Genomic DNA, 22,472 nt, shown 5'->3' on the forward strand with positions numbered 1-22,472 from the left:
TGAAACAAGAAGATCTTATTTCAAAGTACATTTTTGGCCATCCTGTGATCTCGCTGTCTTAATATCTTACAGCTATTTCCAGGGGCAATAACCTTTATGTTAGATTGTGTTTTTAATCAGGCTGTGATCTTAAAGTCACTCTCACAGCACTGATTTTACAGTAATGTACAACAATTGTAACGTCATTGAAATTTCCAAACTGTCTTTTCTGCAGTAAGGGTTGTGTGATTGCACACGGGCCATGACAGGACTCCTTAGTATCTGTACAGCAGAATCCAGTTTTATCTATATGTCACCAGATTACAACAACAGCCACCTGGAGGTGAGACTGTTAGTCACACAAATGGTGGACAGAAAATTATTTTCCAATTTAGAATAAATCAGATGACTCGATTAACATTTTTGATTTATTTATTAGTGCACCTTTTTTTTATCAGTCCTCTTATATCCATGACAAAGTGTGTACAGGCTTAACATTTGATGTCTGCATCAATTACTGACATAACATCAGCATATCAAGGAGTTTAGGACTTATCTGTTTTTCTAATACATTTGGAGAAATTGGGCTGTAACTTCACATATTGTGAAATTTTATGTGAAATTTTCTTTTCCTTGTTTTTCTAGATGTTTCCCTTGAGGAGTCTCATTCATGGCTTTTAACCAGGAGCTCAGTACAGCATTTACTTTCACCTCATGTCAATACATGTGATGGAGTGGCATACAAATCTTTCTGATGAGGTCTTTCAGGTCCTGGACATGTTGTAGATGAAGTTTTTGAGGCCTGTCAATTCTTTCTCTTCTCTTTTTCTCCAGTTTCCTTCAAATATTTTAAGAACACAATGCACTTTTTTTTAATATAGATTGAATAAAAGAAATCCTAACACATAACTGCAACAGGCTGTTAGTAACAAAATGCCTGAAGATGTTATTTCAAATCGGTTGTTTGTTTATTTTTCTTTCATGTGTAGACACATCATTGTGCCCAGGTCATTTATTTCTGAGTTGCGCATGCGTTGAGCCTGTGAGCGCTATCTACTGACGTAATAAGGAGTACAGAACTTAGATAATTCACACAAAAAACAAACAAACAAAAAAATTTAGATAATTCACAGCTGTAAACAAAAGAATCGCACGCGCGCAAAAACGCGAAACACAATTTTTGCTCGTGCTCCATAAAACTGAACGTGTAGCATCTTCCAGCTTACACTTACACAGGACGTTAGTCCTGCCAGCTTCAAATTAAAAGGCGACATGAGTCATTTTAGGCCTAGAAACAGCGGCAGTGCGTTTAAATATCTGTCGCACCGTTATTTTTTCCATTAAATGACTACAAAGATATACAAAAAGGTTGAATTCAAAAGTAACGATCCACAATATAAAATTCAATGCTTTTATTTTTAACATCTATGTCGGAAGCTGTGGTTCCGACCCCCTTCACGTTGCTCTGCTAGCGCAGAGCCATTTATACTAAGCTAACGGTTTAGCACTGCTGACCTCCGTCTTTACGGGGTTTATTTCCCGGGTTAGTTGTTGTACGACAGTTAGCTTCAAGATGGCTTTGTTGACGCCATTATTCGCTTTTCTGTACCATCTACCGCAGGTGTACAAGTGGCTGCTGAAGCCATATTATGTAGCATCTCTCTTCATGTCTATAGCATTTCTAGCTGTCCGCAAGACGCCCGGCATCTGTGACCGTCTGGCCACACAGCGAGAAGACGGCAACTCCTGCGACTTCGACTGGGTCCGTAGAAAAAGCCAGAAAGTCTGGTCGTTTTCCCGAATGTGTTAGCAGCTAGCCGGTCAGTGAATGCTGGACCAATGCACAGGCTATGGTAACGAGGGCCAGATGACTTTAGCTGTCAGGCCAAACAGCGGCCAAAAAGCAACTCATTGATGTTCCTGGACTTGTTGACTAAGATACACAAGTGAAAACGACTCATTTGTAGTTTTCCGCTGTTGATTAATGTGTTTTATTGCTTACGGCATATCAATGAAGGTCTGTTAAAATACAAGAATAAACATGGGGTGTCAGTGTTACTGTGTTGGTCCTGAAGGTTGCAGGAGGGGAGGCAAAATCGGGGTATCACAGAGAATGAGGGTTGTTGTTGTAGTAATAATAAAAGCCAAATGGAACCGAATTTAATGTCCCGTTAGAGCTCTTACAGTTTATATACACTCATGAATGTTGTGGTAAAGTTGGGCTTTTAATGGTTCTTTAAGCTGTTCTTTGGTGTGCTGCATAAATCTCTAGTGACTTTTAAAAAAAAAGAAAAAGAATATATATGTCTTACAAAGTTGCACCCCAACCAGACACTTGGTTAATAAGCTTCTGGCATAATCTTGTCTGGATATTTCACCACTTTTCTTTACGAAACTGGAAGAGTTCATTTAAATTGGTTGGTTTCTTAGCCCAGGCATAGTCCACAAATTGGGGTCAGAGGTCAAACTTAACATTAGTCTGCAGAACCAGTTGTGATGTTCCTGGGTTCCTCGTCCTGGTAGAACATCATATTGCTTCTAAGTTTCAACCATCTAGCCACTGATCTGAGGTGAAGTTGAAGAATTTGCATGTAGTCCTTCTCCGTCTTCATTATTCCATCCACATTGTGCAGGGTACCAGTACCACTGGCAGCAACAGCCCTAGAGCATGATGCTACTGCCGCCATGCCTGACAGTTGCTACGGTGTTCTTAGGTTTCCCTCAACTTTACTCCTCCAAACATGAGTCTTGTTAATATAGCCAAAGAGCTCAATCTTCATCGTGTCCGGGCATAAAACCTTTCTCAAGAAGCCTTCGGCTTGTCCAAATGGGAAGCTGCAAAATTGAGTGGAGCTTTCTGTGGAGAGGCTGAAGCCCCTCCACAGCAAAGACAGACACTGGTGTTCTAGCAGTTTCCAGGTCATGAGGCTTGAGCCCCGCTGGTTTCTGGACTGTTTCCTCTCATTTGTGGGAGACACATTGGTCTTCTTGTAGATCTTGCCAAAGTGGTGACTAGAGCAGGGCGATATGACCAAAAATATTTATCACGATATACATTTGAAAATTTGCGATAACGATATAACTGACGATATAATTGACACGAGACAAAATACTTTACAACTCCACAACTTTATTAGTGCAAAAAAAGAAGGTATTTTCACTTAAACAAGCAGCTGTTTTTTATGTGCATTAAAGTTATATAAAAATTTAACAGTGCAAATGCAAATTCCTGTCTGACAGTTTTACCAAAAGGCATTTCCAGTGGAAACTGGCCGACATATCCTCAGCATAACCATGTATAATATCCACAAAACTTAAAAAGAGGTTATACACACACAATACGGTAATATTATGTTGAAGCACAGTACGTATCACTCCGCGAGGCTCCGCCTACGATAGCCGTAATGCTCCGACAATCCATCAAGCGGTGCGGCTTCGTAGCTTAGCAAAGTCGTACTGAAACATTTGACAGGTTTTCGAGCGCCGTGCACATAAAATCGTTTCGAGGTCAGTAAACACAACCAGAGTTCATACATAAGGCTCACGGGATTATAAGGGGCTCTGTCGATTTTCAGAAAAATCAAAGGATTGATTTTAAGTGTGCCGTATTTTCCAAACAACACGGTAATAACGACGGCCCGCTAGCATGCTCTACCAAAAATAGTGCTTTGTTGTGTATCTGACGGACGAAAGCTAAACCAGTTCCACACCACTGAAGCTGCAGCATTTTTACAAACCAGTTCTGCTTCATCGTTTCATTCAATGATCCACTTTCGCCCTCCTCATTCTCTGTCGCCGCCATGCTTTTTCCACCGTGTGCGTATGTAAACAAAGGCACTGTGCATGCGCGTTTTACCCATATTCTATCGCAATATTTCATTTTCCTATCATTGCCCGACATTATACCGGTATTACCGTGAACGGTATGATATGGCCCAGCCCTAGTGGTGACATATCTGAGTAACTTGTACTTGGGCACAACTGTTTGTACTGATGATCTAGCCTCATGCAATCCTGTGTTTTACGTCTATGAGAACAATGTGTCCAAATTAGAATTAGAAACAACTGTTCATGCCTTTGTTTCCTCACAGTCTGACTGTTGTACATCACTGTAAATGACTTATTTGGCAGATGTGGTGCTTTATTTGCAGTTGCTGTTTTGACAGAAGAGATACAGCACCTGTGCAAGTATCAGAACAGGGCTTTAAAATCTGTCCAGAGCTAAAATGAAAATCATCTTAGTGTTCTCTCTGCTCATCTCACAGTTTTGTGTTTGTTTCTGAAATCAGCTGAGTAACAAAGGTGTAAACAACAACCAGTCAAATGGGAAATGCTGTGTTAGCAAATTGTGTCAGAGCTGTAGAGGCTGTGAGAGTGGAGCAGAGACGGCAGAGTAACAAAGGCCATGTTTGTGTTCTCAGAGAGAGGTGGAGATCCTCATGTTCCTCAGTGCCATCGTGATGATGAAGAACCGCCGGGCGAGTGAGTAAATGTCTTTTTCATAGTGTGGATGAGTTGTGTGCTATCCAGCGCTCTGTGATGTTCTCTGTCAGGAAGCTTTTAAATTGGCTGTTCAGTGAATTCCTCAAGATTCAGCCCGTTACAGAGCTCTGTTTCACATTTAGTAGTGAATTTGAAAGATGTTGCATCATCGCGTTCATTAGGGCTGTGCGATATGACCACAATCTCATATCCCGTTGTCTATCGTCCCGATAACGATATAAATCACAAACATTTAACATTCTCTGTAAATTCTGTGAATCTCGGGCAGCTCGACTTGCGTGAAGTGTTTCCAGCTGCGCGTCATGTAGCTGGAGGCGAGTGTTTTAACCGATGCATGAAACGATACATTTTTAGTCATAAGTTGTAACGGCCGCCGTTTTCTTTGTGAGTATTTATTACACGGCGTGCTGCGGGGAAAAGCCTAGGGCTGTTCGATATAACCATATATATCGGATGACGATATAAAAACGTCTCTCGTTTCATTTTACGCTATCGTTTGTTTCGTGGTGTCGCAAAATAAACTGTTTACGGCAATATTTGTTCATGGTTCTGATGTCACTGTAGTGGCTATATTAATTTCTTCAAGTTCTCTCTTTCTCTTATATTTAATATAACCACACTACGGACGGACAAGCGCCTGTTTTTATGCGTTGTCGTTAGCAACAACGACGGTAACACCATCGTGTGTCCGCTGGTTTATTTTCCACATAAACCTTTCACAATAAAGCTCAAGATCCTGTTGAGACTTTTCAAAATAAACTGAATGACGTGAAAGAGGATGCAGAGTGTTTACGGATGAGAAGCAAAAAAGAGCCGTCAGGTGCTAAAAAATAAACCTTAGACTCAAACGTTTTATATCGTCATCCGATATATATCGTTATATCGAACAGCCCTAGTGTTCATCATTCATTAGGACTGTTTATTATCTGCTGCTAATCTGTTTTATAGCAGTGACTAAAACATGAAAGTGTCTCTGTGTTGTTTGTGTCAGTAACTGTGGAGCAACATGTGGGCAACATCATCCTGTTCAGCAAAGTGGCCAATGTGATCCTGTTCTTCAGACTGGACATCAGGATGGGGCTGCTCTACCTGACGCTCTGCATAGGTCTGTCAGCTCATTGTTTAGATAGTAGCACCTCACAGAAACCGTCTGGTCCCACAGGATCACTGAGACTGTTGGTGGGGAGAACTCCACGTTAACAGGAAGAACAGGGCCAAACAAACTACAGGAGAGAGAAGGCTAAAGATCATTTGTTCATCCCGCAAGGGAGTTTGTTACCGCAGTAGGATAAAAAAAAACAATCAAAAGTACAAGTGCCACGGGCCTTAGAGAGTGCAAACCTGTGTATATGCAACAGTAAGCAAGCAATTTATTTATATAGCACTTTCAGAACAACTCCCCAGCTGAACACAAAGTGCTGTACACCTGACGTGCCAGAAATGATATTTTCAGTAAGTTAAAAAAATAAAAATCTAAAAGGATAAAAATATAAAAATAAGATGATAATTAAAATTATATTTAAATTAATAAAATTAGCACAAATAGCAAAAAGTAAAATAGTATAAAATGAGAATTAGAATTACATTTAAAACAATAAAATCATTTTTACTCCTTGTCATAAGCCAAGGAGTAAAAATGGGTTTTAAGACGTGTTTTAAAAGTGGACAGTGAAGGGGCCTCTCTAATGTGCTGGGGCAGAGAAGGCCCGCCCCCTCTGAGCTTCCTCTTGGACCTGGGTACCTCCAGGAGCAGCTTGTCAGCTGACCTGAGAAACCTGGGGGGGAGTAAGGATGAAGAAGCTCAGAGAGGTAAGGTGGGGCAAGACTGTTTAAACATTTGAAAACAGAGTTTTAAAATGAACTCTAAGATATACAGGCAGCCAATGGAGTGAGGCGAGGATGGGAGTTATGTGCTCTCTTTTACCAGTTCAGCTGCAGATGAGAGAGAAGACACCGACTAACTCCAAAATACAGCACATTACAGTAATGCAAACGAGATTAAGTAAAAGCACGCATTACTGTTTCAAAATGTGGCCTGGATAAAATAGGTCTTACCTTTGCCAAACGCCTTAAATGATAAAAACTGGACTTGACAGGTTTAAAGTACTCTGCCAGGGGTCCCAAGTCAATAGTGGAGGGTTCACAAGGTCCACTGGGACCAAACACAGTCACCTCTCTTTTGCTTGAATTACATCTTAGAAAGTTTAGGAACATCCAAGATTTGATAAAGTGGTTTAATAGAGAAGGCATCGTTCTGCTTCAGAGGCAGATAAATCTGACAGTTGTCAGCATAGCAGTGGAAGGATAATCCATGCCTTCTGAGGATGGTTCCCAGAGGCTGTAAATATAATGAAAAATGCAGAGGCCCTAAAATTGAGCCCTGTGGGACCCCAAGCTGAAAAGCGGCAGAGAAGGACTCATACCCTAAAAAGTTAACACTAAAAGTTCTGTCACAAAGATAAGACCTAAACCATTTCAAAGCAGTACCACGAATTCCTGCAAGATGGTGAAGCGAGACAGTAAAATGTTGTGGTCAACAGTGTCAAAAGCAGCTATTAGGTCAAGGAGGACAAGAACAACATGATTACCAGAGTCACAGGAAAGGAGGATATCATTAAAAACCTTTAAGAGTGCTGACTCAGTGCTATGAAAGTTTTTAAAACCTGACTGGAAGACCTCTAAGAAACCGTTCTCATTTAAAAAATCCATCAGTTGGCAGTGTACAATTTTCTCTAAGATTTTAGACATAAAAGACAACTTGGAGAGAGGCCTGTAGTTAGCCAACACAGTGTGGTCCAGGTCAGGTTGCTTAAGCAGGGGTTGTACTAATGCATGCTTGAAATGAGCAGGGACTACACCAGATATTAAACTGCTGTATATAACAATAAGAACAGCCTGGCCTATGCTAGGAAACATCTCCTGAAAAAGTTGTGGTGGGACAGGATCATTTGGAGAACCGGAGGGCCTCAGGTGGCCGACCACATCCTCTAAAGAAGAAAGAGTCACAGGCTCAAACCGGTTAAAACAGCAGAGCAAGGGATCGAGACAGGGGTCGGAGTTTGAACGTCATCTACTTGTCCAGTTGTCCACTCTAAGATTGTGATGAATTAACGGATCAAAGGCCTTTAGAGTTGTCATGAGTTGATGTTTAGTGTGCTACGATCAGTCATAGAAATCTGAAACGAGAAGCTGGAAGTGAGTTACACTGAAAACTGGAGATATAAGAAAATAAGGTGTGTTTCATTGGATGCTTATTGGGCTGACGTTCCCTCAGACAAGGGAAATAATATGTTAACATACAAAGACACAGTAAGTTCACTAATATGTAAGATCCTGCTGAGAGCAGTTCACTCGAGTCAGCTGAAACAGCAGCAGACTGAGTGTGAGGGAGCGATCCATCTGCTGTGATCTTCTGTGTGTTTCAGTGTTTTTGATGACCTGTAAGCCTCCTCTGTACATGGGACCCGAGTACATCAAATACTTCAGTGACAAAACTATTGATGTGAGTACAAGTGGAAGAGTTGGTGGTAGAGGTTTGGTTGTTGGTGAAACACACTGATGTGCAGTTGTTTTAAAGTGTGTGTTTACCGTGTGTGTCCAGGATGAACTGGCGAGAGACGGCCGTGTGACGTGGATCGTCGAGTTTTTTGCCAACTGGTCTCCAGAGTGCCAGTCCTTCGCTTCTGTGTACGCTGATCTCTCTCTCAAGTAAGGCTGAGACCATCCTCTGGTGAAATTGTGGCGTGTCTTCATCTGCGTTCAGGAGTAACTTCAGTGCCTTCTGTTCTGTGGAATAGGTATAACTGTGCTGGCCTAAAGTTTGGCAAAGTGGACATTGGACGCTATGGAGAGGTTTCCAAAAAGTAAGACCCTTTTAAATCAGTTTTCTCTGTGACGTTTGGCTCCCCACATACATATGAGCACTCCCTGTTCTGCAGGTACAAGGTGTCAGCATCTCCACTCTCCAAGCAGCTTCCATCATTGGTGCTGTTCCAAGGAGGGAAAGAAGTTATGCGGCGCCCTCAGGTGGACAAGAAGGGCAGGGCTGTGTCATGGAGCTTCACTGAGGTGAGACCGCTGCTGCTGGTGTGCTAAAGGTGAACACCTGTAATATCAAAGATGTTCTTTTTCTCAGTAACACCTGGACTTGGTCGCGTGGCACTGTAGCATCCTGTTTGTCCGTTAAAACGTGGTCAGTGGAGCGAACGATGTGCAAAGTAATCTAAAAAAGAGAAAACAAGTTCATCCATTATCTGAAAAAGCCATATTACCCCGCAGTGCGTCGTCTGACCCTGGTGTCACCGTTTGTTCCATCAGAGTGTGCGATTGTTACACAGAATCCTATTTACATTTACTCCAATTATAGAAAATAAGGAAATATCTGAAATGCTGAAGGTAAGCGGTGTTAATCAGAACATTTATGTTTTACAAATATTTACATCTGTGCATGAAAAAGTAACTTTGTATCTTCTTCTTTGCAGGGTTGACATGGGATAAGAAACATGTTTCTTTAAAAACTTAAGACTGAAATTAAAAATTGAGTTGTTGTAATTATCTTCAATAAGTGACAGAAGCCCAATATTAACACAGTCCTCTGTGAGGAAGCACCTGGCCACAGTGGAGAGGAAAAACTCCCCTTTAACAGGAAGATCCCTTCATTCTAACCAGGGTCAGGGTTGACTGGTTGGGGCTGAGGGGAAAGGCAGAGCTTAGGTAGAACTGTGAGCTCCAGAAACTTGCACATCAGTTATAGTGTCAGCTGTTCCCCTCCTGATCCATATACTTGATACTTTGTTCCACAGAAGAGTCTTTATATTTAAGACTTTGTATGCTTGTTTCCATCAGGAGAACATCATCCGAGAGTTCAACCTGAACGAACTCTACCAGAAATCCAAGAAGCTCAGCAAGACCAGAGGAGACAAGGTCAGCCAATCCCAGTTCCCCCCAGTGCCCGAGGAGGAGGAGCCAGAGCAGCAGGGAGTTGAAGCCCAGGGGGTGGAGTCTGAATCCAAGAAGGACAAATAGGACCATTTGTATTACTCACACTGGACTTGTTAATGGAATCTGTGGGTCCACTGTGGGTCAGCTAGCTCCTCCTCCACCTTTGTCTTCATGCTCCTCTTCAGAGTGTTCTGTTTGTTTACTTGTGAATCAGGCCCCGCCCCTTTCCCTGAATGTCCCTAATATGTAATTTAGCAGAGTATCAAAGCAAACTGCAGTAAACCATCCCAGTTCCCTTTGTGTGAAGAGAACCTGAGGTCACTCTTTGGTGGAGGAGCTTGGCTGGTGGGGGCTGATGATGGAGACGTCCAACACAGGAGCAGAACATGTTACAGTTTTATGCTACTAATGACTTATTTTAATCTTTAATAATTTAAATGCGGTTAGTTAGTTACTGATGTGGACCATTTAGCAGCTTCGTCACACACATTCCATCAGCTTCTGTTGTGTTTTCTTCTTTGAGTGTTTTTACCTGCTGACCATGACTGTGTGCAGCTCCCAGTCAGCTGTTTCTTTCTTTGGACACACGTTACAGGCCCTGACTGGCAGCACTTAGTTGTCAGGTTGATTTAAATTAGTGGTGATTCAGTGATCCTACGCTTCCCCCCAGTTTCTCATCTGGTCTCCAGTCTGCTGTGTATGACCAGTCTTCTGCAGTTGCCTTTAACAGATGGTGTAAAACACGTCATAGTTCAGGTGTAACCTGACGAGCCCACCTTTGTTTTTAGTTTGACTTCATAAAACTCTAAATGCAAAGGACTTTTTTCTTAAACTTGACTAAATGCATGTGTAAGTTTACATTTTAATCTAATAGACTAAATAATACATCAAATAATTGCTGACTTGGGATCAGTGAAGTAGTTCCAGGCTTCTCGGCTGTGCTTGGCTCCTGTTTGTGCAGAAACCTGAAAATGAGGCATTGAATCCTGTGTGAACTGCAGTAACCCCCTAAGAACCATGCAGCAGCGTGGCAGCACTGTTTGCTGCTCCAACACCAGGACACGGGGCGGTGCACACGAACACAGCTCACTGCTGACACTGACCTGAGCAGTGAGCTGCTGTAGACTGTAAGTAGCTGATGATTGAACCACTGCAAAGAAAGTAGCAGTGAGTCAGGCCGAAGTTTGGGGTTCGTTCAACAGGAGATTCATTTCTTTCTTCCTCCTTCATTGTGGTATTTGTGTGTAGTTGCCATTGAATGTAGGTTTATAAACCCTGCTGTGTTTTATCCACCCATCATTTAATTTTACTTTCAAACAGAGAAGGCTTCGGTTTCTGCCTTAACGTGTAATTGATGACTTAAACATTCTGATAAATGATAAAGAGCCATGTGATAAATCTGTGGAGACCCTCAAATACATTTTCTTTTCTAAAAAAAGTATATCTAATAACAACAATCCAATAATTGGGATGCTCCATGGAGGGGGAGTCACTGTTTGGTCAGTCTCATCCATGAGGAAACTGTGGATTATATCCATCTTGTCCACAAACTTCATATCTACGGGTCCCGGCCGGGGTGTTGAGCCCCGGGTTGAGAAACTGCACACAGTGACTAACAGAGTGTGCATGATGGAAACACAGCTGCTGGATCCAGGAACCTCTGCACTCCTCACCCAGATGATGTCAGATGTGTCCTGCACATTGATTGGCTGACCCCCGGACTCCATGGAGATAAAATGAGCGTGTTTCCACAGACTGAGGATCATCTGGGTTACTGGCATCGCTGCATTCATGTCTTTGTTACAAACCTTTTGAATATTAATGATCAGAACTGTTATTTGTTACATAGTGAACCAATTTTCTGACACGTTTGTTTTTCCTTTTTTTACATTCAGTAAGCACACTGTAGTTTTACCGATGTTTGTTCCTGATTTAACCTGCTGTTACAAAACCTGTTTGGTTTATTATTCATGTTGACCATGTCTAACCTCTGTGGCGTGTTACATTTCATTCAGAAAAGTCTGGCCTGTTTGCTGTTCATGCAGTAAAGACAACATGAAGCGCTGTGATGCTGTCGTCCTCCTTCCTTTTAGCTCAGATTTTGGTCACCACCCTCACAGTGACATGTGACAACTCTGTGCCAGGGTCTTTGTGTAGCCCAATTATCTGCAGATGTTTCATCTGTGGTGAAATGACTATAGCCAATTAAGCTTGTAGAAAATGAAGATGAATGAGCAAAACCAATTAACTATGTCCATTAGAAAGACTCATATTGAACTTTTTCAGCTACTTTGGGCCGAGTTGCCTTCTTTTTGATTTTATAAGTTTCCTGGCTTTAAAAAATCTGTTCACAAACCGCGCTTGTTGCAGGTATACATACATATTCTCTTGCAAAGATATAAAGGTTTGGATATACAATGTGTCATTCCTAACGATTAGCTAGTGGATCATGTTTTAGTGGGGTGACCTCTACAGCAGCGGTCCCCAACCCCCGGGCCTCGGACCGGTACCGGTCCGTGAGTCGTTTGGTACCGGGCCGCGAGAGTTGAGGCTCAGGTGTGAAATGTCTGGTTTTCAGGGTTTTTATCGGTTTTCAGAGTTATTTTGTTATCGTTTTTATCGTGTACTCGGTTTTCCTGGGTCTTTTCACGTGTGTTATGAATAAATCTTTTATTCGGTACCGGTACTAGTTTTAGTTTGTCGTATTTATCCGCGACACCTTGAAGGCCGGTCCGTGAAAATATTGTCGGGCATAAACCGGTCCGTGGCGCAAAAAAGTTTGGGGACCGCTGCTCTACAGTGTGGGCGACATCAGGCGAGGGCAATTTCTAATGGGGCAAAATGAGAAAGGACAGTTTTGGAGGGCTGCACAATAAGCTGAAGTTAATTCTGCTGAAATTCTGGTTAGAGTAGATTTTAGAATTGAGCAATGAAAATGTACGCCATGCCTTCAAATGATGTTACCACATTTATTGTTCAACTCTAAAATCTGTGAGGCAGCTTTCTGTCATTTCTTCAAAGCTCTTTGAGTGGAGCTCTTCTGTTCTTTGTCAAGCTGATCCCACACTGCTTCAATAATGTCCAGGTCCTGCTGTAATGTGTGTTTTTCTATTCAGATATACTTTTGTGTTTGGGATCATTATCATGCTGCAAAAGCAAACTCATACCAATCAGATGCTTTCTAGGTGGGACTGCATAATCGATCAAATCTGATGGTACTTTTCCTGTGTTCAAAATAAACCCAGTTTCAACATTACTGACTTAAATGCAACACATCAGCAGTTTGAACCAAAGGTCAGATGGCTGACCAAACCCAGTTTCCAGGAGCAGAGAGCAGTTTTGCTTTTGCTTCCAAGAAAGCAAATGAAGAGTCACCATGTAGATAAAAACGTCAGACATGTTCACACAGTTACTGCTCATATGCTACTTCCTCCGTTCCCTCTATCAGACCACACTGTTGGATTTGATAAAGGAGGATGTCACTGCTTGTAGTTTAAAAACCTGGGTTCACTCAAAACCTGAGCTGATTGTGACCCACACCTGTTTTCACACCTCAGCTCATGTGATGAGGCAGAGGAGGATCAATAGGGGGTCCATGACCCTCTTGGGGACACTCCCACCAATTACTCTTAGTGCTGAAGAAGCTTCTTGGATGAAACTTCGTCAGGGACACTTAAAAAAAGTCCAGACGCTTTTCTTTCCCAGCTCATTGGACTACAATGAGCCGGATGACTGAGAACCTTCTCAGACTTCAGGTATGAAAGTTCTTGGTCTCAGTGATGAACTCGTAGTGATCCATGTTCACCTGTTTGTTCTGCAACTTTAACGTTCTGGTATGAGAGCAGCTCACTAACCTCATTTCCTACGTACAGTAGCTAACAGCTCCAGTGAAGCACCTGCAGAAAACACCAAATATCACTGGGATATAATTCACAGAGGTGGGAACTGGTATTTTGAAGTATTTGTACTTAATTACAACAGAGTGTGCATGATGAAAACACAGCTGGTGGATCCAGGAATCCAGAGGTTCCTGGATCTTAAGTACTTAAGTACAAAAGCTTAGTTCCTGTTTTTAAGTCAAATACGTCCTTACGTTTTTAAAACAGGCTCGTCACTTTAGGTTCAGCAGCATCCTTATAGCCTTTATGCTCAGGGGTAAAGTGGGCGGGACCAACAGAGAAACAGACTGCAGTTTATCCAGTTACTGTGACTGAGCAGTGCTAATCCTGTCCTTTCTTACATCTTTGTAAATGAAGTTAGCGTGCACTCTTTTCTCTCCCTGGAAATTCATCAGCTGGAGCTTTAGCTAGCAACACATTCAGTGACAAAGCAGATGCAGAGGTTACATTTAATGCAATAATCACATATTTAATCTGTATATGATCAGTCTTGATAAACTGTGTTTTTATATTCTGAAATGTTCTGAAAAACTAAGTATTCTAATGTGTTGTTCAAATCTTTTATAAACATTTAAGGGAGTTTTGTGCATTAAACTGGTGAATTCCCAGTAAAGCCCTGTGTTGGACTGAGACAGTGTACTGGTTAGTGTTAGGTTACAGCGAGTGTAGCAGATGTGAACCTGCATTTAGGATGAGTTAAGACTTTATACTCACTGTATACTGTAAACAGTGTAGTGGATGGGCATCAGCCAGGATAGCTGGGACACATCTGCTCACATCTGGTTATGCAAATCCACAACGAGCCGCAGGTCAGCTGATCACAGCTTGACCACTAAGAAAATGTACTGGAGCTCTCAACAGAAGTTATTGTGAGGGATGAGTATTCCCCCCGAGCACCTCCTGGATCTCACTTTAACCCCTGACTGCACTCATTTGAACGTTTACGCAAAGTCACCCAGAAACAAATATGTTTCTATTTCTGTTTCATTATTTACTGCTTGTAGATTCAAGCTGAGTGCATTCATTAGAATTAGAATTTAAATTTGACTAATATTACTTTATTATGATAATATAGCAGCAGGTCCACTTATCTGTGCATTAAAACAGCAGAATTGTCCTTCAAGGAGTTACTTTCTTACTCCGAGTACATTTTCACTTGTACTCGACCAAAGACGCTGAGTCAGTACTTCAACTTCTACTGGAGTATCTGTACTACTGTTCTACCCGAGTACAGAATGTGTGTACTTTGTCATCTCAGAGAGTCGTGCTGCAGCGAGAACTGGAACATGTTTGTGAAGCATCAGCCTGAAGCAATGGGAGGTGCTGCTTTAATGGTTTTATCCAGAGGCTCAAACTGACACAATGGCAAACACAACCTCTTCTGGGTCAATATTAAAAACTCTGCAATATTTATCAATAGCTAGATTTCCATAGAAATTCATATAAAACAATGTCAATTTAAATAGGTGAAATAAAAAAAAGGACAACACTTGCATTTTCAAGGCATTCGCTCATGTTCCACAAAATCCTGCTCCATCTTTAACACGAGAGGTTAAAACAGTTTCCAGATTCACTTTAGTTTGTTCAGACAACACAACGAGTGGTCGTTCCATCTGAAATCACCACACACACACACACACACACACACACACACACACACACACACACACACACACTCTCTAATGTGTATACATCCTGTTTTCATTCCTCGTCCTTTCCTACATTTATCTGTAGCTTGAAAGTCTCTTCAGCTGTGAGACATGCTGACATTAAAACAAAGGTTATAATCAGAGTACCATATGGCACCTGGGTCCATTTGGATCAGCGTGTCTGCTGATCTTATTTTGCATTACTGTCAAACTGTCACTTGTCTTCTGCAGTTTTTCCAACTAGCCCACCACTGAGAGCTTCCTGGTGTTTCAGCTCAGTCCAGTTTATTTATGTAGTACCTGAAGGTAAAGACTGATCCTGATTCAGTTTCATGGTCAGACGGTTTTCTTTAGATTCACGTTCAAACACTGACTCACATCTGAAAGTGAACGGATGGGCCTTTGCTTTAAACGAGATTGCATTTACAATCAGTACACGTGTCCCATTTTAAACCATTTTTAAGCCAATCAAATGTGATGATTTCAGATGCAATGACCTGTGCGTCTGCAGCCAAACATGGCGGCCTACAGGGGCGTGTTGGAGTAGTGCATGCTGCAGTCCACTTTTTATTTTTTTAAAAAACAGGAAACCACATTTAAAAACACATCCTGTACAAACATGGAATCATATTCACATCTAGGAATAAATCGACAAATGAAGCAGAGAAGTCTGCTCGTGCCCCCTCCCCTTCAATCTTACACTGTTCTTTCCTCCATCAGGAATGAACTCAGAGTTCATCATCATCGAAGCAGAAAGGTACAGAGCCGCTAACAGCTCCCTTTGACTGGTTTCAGGATTACACACACGCACACACACACCTGTGGTCCAGTGCCACCTGACTGTGCTCCATCAGGTGGATGCTGCTGGTAAAAGCATGCTTTACCTGCACTCCCCCTGGTGTGACTCATCACCTGTCCTAGGGGAGCCCTCTGGGTTCCACAGTTTCATGATCTAAATACAAGTGTGAAAATGATGAGGTCTAAAAAAGAGGGAGACAACCAACATCAGGTAAACTCAGCTGGAGTCCAGACCTGTTCCAGAGTGGACCCCCGGGGATCCAGCCCCTATCCCTGGCAGTGCTAACGCCTTTTCGCTGCTATGCTTGTACAATGCCACACACAGACCTAAGCAGAAGTGAGCAACGTGGGGTCTGTTTGGACCAAGAACTAGTCTTTTCTAGCGCAGCGCCTCGGATTCTGCCTCACTTTAGACCAGGTTTCTATTGGAGGGGCTGCTCAGTCACACAGCCAATGAGAAGTAAGGTCCAGGTCCACAGCAGGACGCTGTTTTTTTGGGTAAAATCTGAATTTGTTCCTTAGCGGGCATAAAGACGTAGTGCTACGTCCACTTTGTCCCACTGGTCCTGGAGCTGGAGGCCGACTGCCAGTCAGACTGAAATCTCATAGGTGGTGCCCCCGACACCAGTCACCTTCTTCACCCCGCTGCCTTGGGGCTTGTGGGCAGGACTCAGCATCAGTGCTGGGCTGGGACAGGCTGCTCTGGGCGGAGCGGACGTGTTGACTGGGTGACAGGGAGAGGAAGGGGCGGAGCAGGAGGAGGTGGAAGAGGAGAAGGGCTGACCTCCATTAATCCGACTCAGAGATTTCATCTGCATCAGCTCATCCCTGATTTAAGGAAAAGACAGAAAAGAACAATTTTACTGAAAACTGCGGGCTGCAGCGTGTTAGCCATGTTAGCGCTGCTGCTAATTTTATCACTGAAGCTCGGCTCCATTTGGATGGATGCCACCATCTACTACATTTAGATCTGAACACATTTTATGTTGAACATTGGAGATGAAGGAATGATTGGCAAGAATTTGGCAAGTCAGAGTGGACGTAGTTACGGCGTGCGTTGTTCCAGAGGGAACATGGACACACAGTTGGGCTGTTGCGTTTCCGATGGTGACAATAAAAAGTGTTTACGCTGATTGGTCCTGTGTATGAAAATACTGGCGGTGGGCGGTGCTACCCTCAGCCATGTCGATGCTATAGTTCACATCAGGTCAACCCAAACCAGGGCTACCAAAGCTAGCTTCAGTATAGTGCTATGTACACAGAGGTCAGTAGTTTATGAACGGTGAATCATGCTTTTCACTTTCCTTTAATAATCGTACAGTTACAGAAACACCGTGGCAGTATACAGGGGTGGAGTACGTGTACACAACACAGCGAGCAGGACGGAAAAGAACAGGAATGAGAGACGGGACAGAAACTGAAAACGTCGTCATGCAACGGTCAGACTGAGCCTCAGTTTAACAGCAACACTGTGCTGCTGCTCACTCGTCAGGACTGTGGGAGGGAAAGTTTCACCTCTCCTTCAGATTTCACTTCCTGTGTGGTTAAACCGAGGAGAGGAGCAGTAAAAAGCTCGAGCCAAACTCGAGCTCCTCAGTTTGATTAAAGTCATCATCACTGCGCGTCAAATCATGGTGACCAAACAGACGGTAGCAATAACGCACAAGACAACAAACAACGCACAACAGATGGATGGAAGACAAGCAAAGGGAGAAGAATGAGAAACTCACAGGAAGTCTGGCAGGATGAGGAGGAGGAAGAGAGAAGGGAAGAGGAGGAGCAGGAGCAGGAGGAGCAGTCAATCAGGTAGTCAGGTTTCAGGCGAGCAGGCGCTTTTTCAGTGTCAAACCAATCGTCCCGACAAAAGCTCAAACTCATACTCACTTCGGCACTTGGATTCCTCCTCCTCCCATCCCTCCTCCTCCACCTCCTCCTACCCCCGCTGCGTTTGCTCCGGCCGACGCCGAGGCCTTGCGGACCAGCCGGTACTGCATTTCGGCGGCGGCTGCACTTGAATAGGAGAGCGACTTGCCCAGAGGTGGGGGGTGTGGGGAGCGGGGAGGATGCGTGGTGGAGGAGGAGCCCAGAGGCGTGTCGGTCGAACGGGTGCGATAGGGGTAGGCGTGGTGGGGCCCTGCGTGAGGGGCAGCAAAGCGTGGAGGACGAGAGGTGGAGGAAGAGGACGAGGAGTGATGATGGTGGTGGTGGGAATGGTGGTGGTGATGGTGGTGGTGGTGGTGGTGGTGTGGGGGCGGTGGAGCAGAGGTTTGACCGGCAGGCGCTGCAGGTAGGTGGGGCTCGCCCAGCAGGCGCTCCCTCTCTGGTGGAGGCGGTGGGGAGGAAGACGTGGAGGATGAGGAGTGATGGAGGAAGGGGTGGTGGTGGTGAGAGGAACGGTGGTGGTGGTGGGGTGACTGGGTGGACTGGGACTGCATCTCAGCCTCTCTCTGCTGTGACGACAGGAAGGGGGAGCTGTAGCCACCACCCGCCGCTGGCGTGCAGGGTCTCCCACCGGAGACGTCGGGGGCCACCGAGCTCACGCCCACTCCTTTGTCAAACTCATCGCCGCCTGCTAGCAAGCTGTCGTAAGACAGGCTCCCGTTGCGAGACGGGTGGTGGGGTGGTGGTGTCTGATTGGCTAAGCTCTTGAAGCTGGCGGAGGTGGTGGTGGCCTCTGAGACGTGGACGGTGCCCGCCGAGGTGTGCGTGGAGCTGGAAGATCGCGACGCCACTCCAGACAGGACGGTGGGGTCAGAGAAGGAGGGGTAGGAGCGCCCGCCCAGAGAATAGCCAGGAATGCCCCCTCCTCCTCCTCCCCCCTCTCGCCCCACCTCCCTCCTCTCCCCTCCTCCTCCCCCTCCCACTCTTTCAGATGACGTTTCCCTCCGATCCAGGCTGGGCTGCGAGCGGAAACCAGGCTGCTGGCTGGCCTGGAGGAGGGAAGAGGTGGAGGAGGAAGAGTCCCTGGCACTGCCGACGCTCTCTCCTCGACTTAACTGGAGGAGCCAGAGGGAAGAGGAGAGAGAAGAGGGAAGGTGAAGGGAGGCGGAGGGAGGAAAAAGAAACAAGAAGAAGCTGAGCACATGAGGGAAGATTAAAGTCATACTGCACTCTAGCGGTGACAGCCTGACACAACAGCCACCCCTAACTAACGGTGATTAGTCAGGGGTGGGTCATCTAAGCAGAAGGCCGGTGGTTGGCCTGTGCTTTCACAAGTATCCCCCAGTGTATCCATCAGAGTGTGTGTGCATGTTAGGTTAAGAGCACTTAATAAGAGAGTGCTCCAAGTGCTCAAATAGAGTGAAAAAGCAGTGTTATTAAAAGAACCGGCCCATTTACCAAACTGCTCTTTGTACAATCCTGATTTTCCAGATGAACTTGGCGACAGCTCCATCATCATAATGTTAATTATAATGATGCCAGTGTTCATCAGACTTTCTGGATCCTCCTATTGTGCACTGTATTTGGAGCTTCCTGCGCTCTGCATGTTTCAGTAACATGTCAGTCAGAATGTCTTCCATAATCGTCTCTGAGACTGTGAAATGATGGCGTTCGCTGTATCGACGCTGATGTTTAAACACTAAAGAGGAATCGTACAGAGCTACAACCACAGTCACTCAAAGCCCTTTTCCATTAGCACCTACTTGGATCATGTCGATGTGACTCAAACTATTACGACTGCCACCCAACGTGCGGGGGTCGGTATAGCCAAAGATCTTGTGATGTCATTTGTATGCGACATGAACACCACGACAAAGGAACACGTCAAGGCTCAATGTGTGGCTTTGTGTCACACTCGGCATTTCCCCACTGCTGTGCTTTAAAAATGGTGGGAGTTTCTCTCATGACGTGTCGAGTGATGTCCCTGACTGGCCAATCGTTGGCATGCGGTCTGCTGACATCGCATTTTCAGATCACTTGGAACCCCAGGTAATGGAAAAGGGCTACAAGGTACAAATCTAACCAGGAAGAACTAACAAAGAAAACAAACTGAGGAGTGGAGTGATATGGACCAGACATGGGCACAAATACTGAGCAGAACCAGTGTATTTATGGCAGTCCTGATTGCTTCACGTTCATATCTCACTGTGTTCAAAGAACGCTGCTGAGACTGAGTCATGAAGTCTGTTTTCAGTGGTTTCATTACAGTATTTCAGCCACGCCCAGCGCAAACAGAAGGAGACAGGAAACCAAGTTAAAAGGAAGATAAGAGGAGGAAACTGCTTTCAGCACAATCACTTACTGATCAACAGAAAGCCACTGAGAAACCAAACCAAGATGGCCGACAGGAAATCAAAAGAAGAAACAAAAATAAAAACCAGAACAGAAATGGAGATGTTAGATTAAAAAATGATCAGAGAAGCAGAAGCAGGGACGAGTGGAAGTCCAACCTGACACGTAGCACATACTCTTGTATTCTGCGTGCGTTACCTGGTTGGCGTAAGCATGTGTGAGCGCCGTGTGGTTCTTGCCAGGGCTGTACGTGGGCCTGTATTTGTACATAGTGGGAGTGGGAGGGGCCTTATTCAGCAAACTGCACTCTGGAGGGTGGAAAGAGAAACAGAAACCAAATGAGCACAGAATCTCCTTCATGTGCACTGAGCACCATTAGCATAGAAGAGCTATAGGTGAGTGAATGCAGAGTTTCCAACATGCTCACAGATTAGTGTTTTATGTTTGGACACCCTGCATGATTCATACTAGCACCGCTTCTTCTGACAGCTAACAGTCATTCAGGTTTTGTGAGACTTTAGTCCATCCTTCTGCAAAAGGTCTTGGGGTGTCCTGCATGCACTGCTTTGAAACATTGTCCAATATTCTTAGATCAGAGGTGTGTGAGGTCTTCTTGAGGTGCGTTTAGGATCCTTCTCCTCTTGTTTTTAACCTTCTGTTCATTTACAGAGATGCTGTGACGCCGGCTGCCACTGTTCACAAGGATGCAACTGAACCTTCCGTCTATCAGTGTGCAACACAAAGCCTGATGAGCTTTGATGGATTTTGGATTTGCTCTTTGGATCAAACTCGTTGGGCATTTTTGCTTATTCAGCATTTTAACTGCATCAGTCACCAGGGCTCGTTTCAAAGCTCAAACCTCTGACAATGAATTTAGAGATTTCATCATATTAGTGCAACACAGCTGCTGTTTTTAATGATACTATGAAGTAAGACATAGTATCCCACAAGCAACCCTCTGCTGCTTGTGGGACTCTAAATGTTCACAGTACTGGCAGGGAGCCGGGGATACTGGAGCCCATCCCAGCTGTCAACAGAGACAGACAGCCACTCACCTCCACATCCAAAATCACGAATTAACGTAATCTCATTCATGACAGTGTATCCACGCAGCCACAGGGATTCGAACCCAGGACCCTCGTGGTGTGAGGCAACAGTACTAACCACAAGCCTCCCGATGAGGATGAATATTAAATCCCTTGAGCACGGGTTCTCAAACCTTTGTATGCAACTATATGTTGAACAGGAAGCAGACAAACTGCAGCACACAGAGTAAGAGCAAATCACCCTCTGTGTTTCCTCTGGTAATTCCTGGGTAGCGGAGCTCTGGTTTAGGAGGTGGTGGTGGCTCAGCGTCACAGGACTGGCTCTCCATCATTTCCAGACTGGACTTTGACTGGAAAGAAGAAACGCGAGAATTAGAGATAGAAAGTGACAGAATTACCCATCTGTTGGTGAAATACAGACATTCTGTAACCAAATCCGAACAGAAAAGTAGAAAGAAGCCTGGGGTCAGACCCAGATGGACTTTTGCTGGGTGGTGTGAGTAGGGATGGGTATCGAAACCCGGTTCTTGTTGAGAACCGGTTCCCACTGTCTCAGTTCCTTGGAGTTGTTTGCCATTTTTGCAAACGATTCCCTTATCGATTCCAGTCGCCCCGAATGACGTCACCACGTTGCGGAGCGTCATTTACCTGGCAGGAAACACGGCGGCTCAAACGCTCAAAAGTTTGGTTACACTTTACGAGAACGGATGACAACAGGGCAACTTGCAATACTTGCAAAGTAGATATTTCATTTAAGGGAGGAAACACTACGAATATGCAAAAGCATTTGCTCACAAAACACGCGATGACCTTAAATGAATGTCGTGTTTTTAATTCTGCTCCAGACTCGTGAATCTCAGCCCAGCAGCAGCGGTAACGTTTGCACGTCCTCTCCCGTTAACGCGGCAGGTAAATAATCAACTAACAGTGCGTATTATGTTAGCGCGATCTGCCTTATTACAAAACCTGCCATCACTGTGCATTTAGGTGACCGTGATGAGACAGAGTCTGGCTCAGATGCTGGCAGTTCTCGCTGCAGTCTACCGGCAGCGTCTCCTTTCAGACGAATGTCACCGAGCAGTGACTCAGTCTGTGGTCAAAGGCTTGCACCCGTTTGCCACAGCAGATGATTTTCAGTAAGTGAATGTGTTTAATTGTAGGCAGGGACATTACTGGATATTCTTGTGTAATTGCTACAGAATCATTTATCTTATACTTTGTTATTGCTACAGAAGAATATTTATTTTATTATTTTACATTTACATTTTGCTTTCCTGGGGACCCTGTGACGCCCCATTGAAGAGCCGTAGGCTGGATCTCTTAAGATCTCACTGCTGGGTTTGTAAGGCCATGTTACTCCTAATTTTCCATCTTGTTCAAAGAGAAGATATAAAACAAAGTTCTGAGCTAATCGACCTTAGTGT

The 22,472-nt window shown here is 44.3% G+C and overlaps 2 protein-coding genes across 4 annotated transcripts in view; one reads left to right on the forward strand and one right to left on the reverse strand.

The window, feature by feature from the left end:
- The first annotated feature begins 1,423 nt into the window (after nucleotides 1-1,423).
- On the forward strand, nucleotides 1,424-11,492 carry LOC146386265 (thioredoxin-related transmembrane protein 2-B). Of its 2 annotated transcripts, none has more exons than XM_084932361.1 (8): nucleotides 1,424-1,741; nucleotides 4,401-4,461; nucleotides 5,474-5,587; nucleotides 7,908-7,984; nucleotides 8,084-8,190; nucleotides 8,280-8,345; nucleotides 8,421-8,550; nucleotides 9,328-11,492. In XM_084932361.1, the coding sequence occupies exons 1-8, from the start codon at nucleotides 1,553-1,555 to the stop codon at nucleotides 9,505-9,507; spliced, it is 924 nt and encodes a 307-aa protein (XP_084788487.1). In that variant the 5' UTR covers nucleotides 1,424-1,552; the 3' UTR covers nucleotides 9,508-11,492. The 2 variants fall into 2 exon arrangements, with proteins under 2 accessions (XP_084788487.1, XP_084788488.1); XM_084932362.1 differs by lacking the exon at nucleotides 1,424-1,741 and adding an exon at nucleotides 3,532-3,795.
- A 3,141-nt stretch (nucleotides 11,493-14,633) lies between these two features.
- Nucleotides 14,634-22,472, reverse strand: part of LOC146386266 (palmitoyltransferase ZDHHC5-A-like) — a 31,987-nt gene continuing 24,148 nt past the window's right edge. Inside the window, exons 9-12 of one of the 2 annotated variants that reach the window (XM_084932360.1) lie at nucleotides 21,290-21,398; nucleotides 20,201-20,310; nucleotides 17,654-18,765; nucleotides 14,634-16,597 (exon numbers count right to left, since the gene is read on the reverse strand). In XM_084932360.1, the coding sequence (XP_084788486.1) occupies nucleotides 16,360-16,597; nucleotides 17,654-18,765; nucleotides 20,201-20,310; nucleotides 21,290-21,398 (1,569 nt within the window). In that variant the 3' untranslated portion in view covers nucleotides 14,634-16,359. Of the gene's footprint in view, nucleotides 16,598-17,499; nucleotides 18,766-20,200; nucleotides 20,311-21,289; nucleotides 21,399-22,472 lie in introns of both variants that reach the window. The other variant, XR_014800565.1, reaches the window with a different exon arrangement.

This window comes from Perissodus microlepis, chromosome 6 (genome assembly GCF_051167445.1).
Source record: "Perissodus microlepis isolate ML-2025 ecotype Zambia chromosome 6, ASM5116744v1, whole genome shotgun sequence".
NCBI lineage: Eukaryota > Metazoa > Chordata > Actinopteri > Cichliformes > Cichlidae > Perissodus > Perissodus microlepis.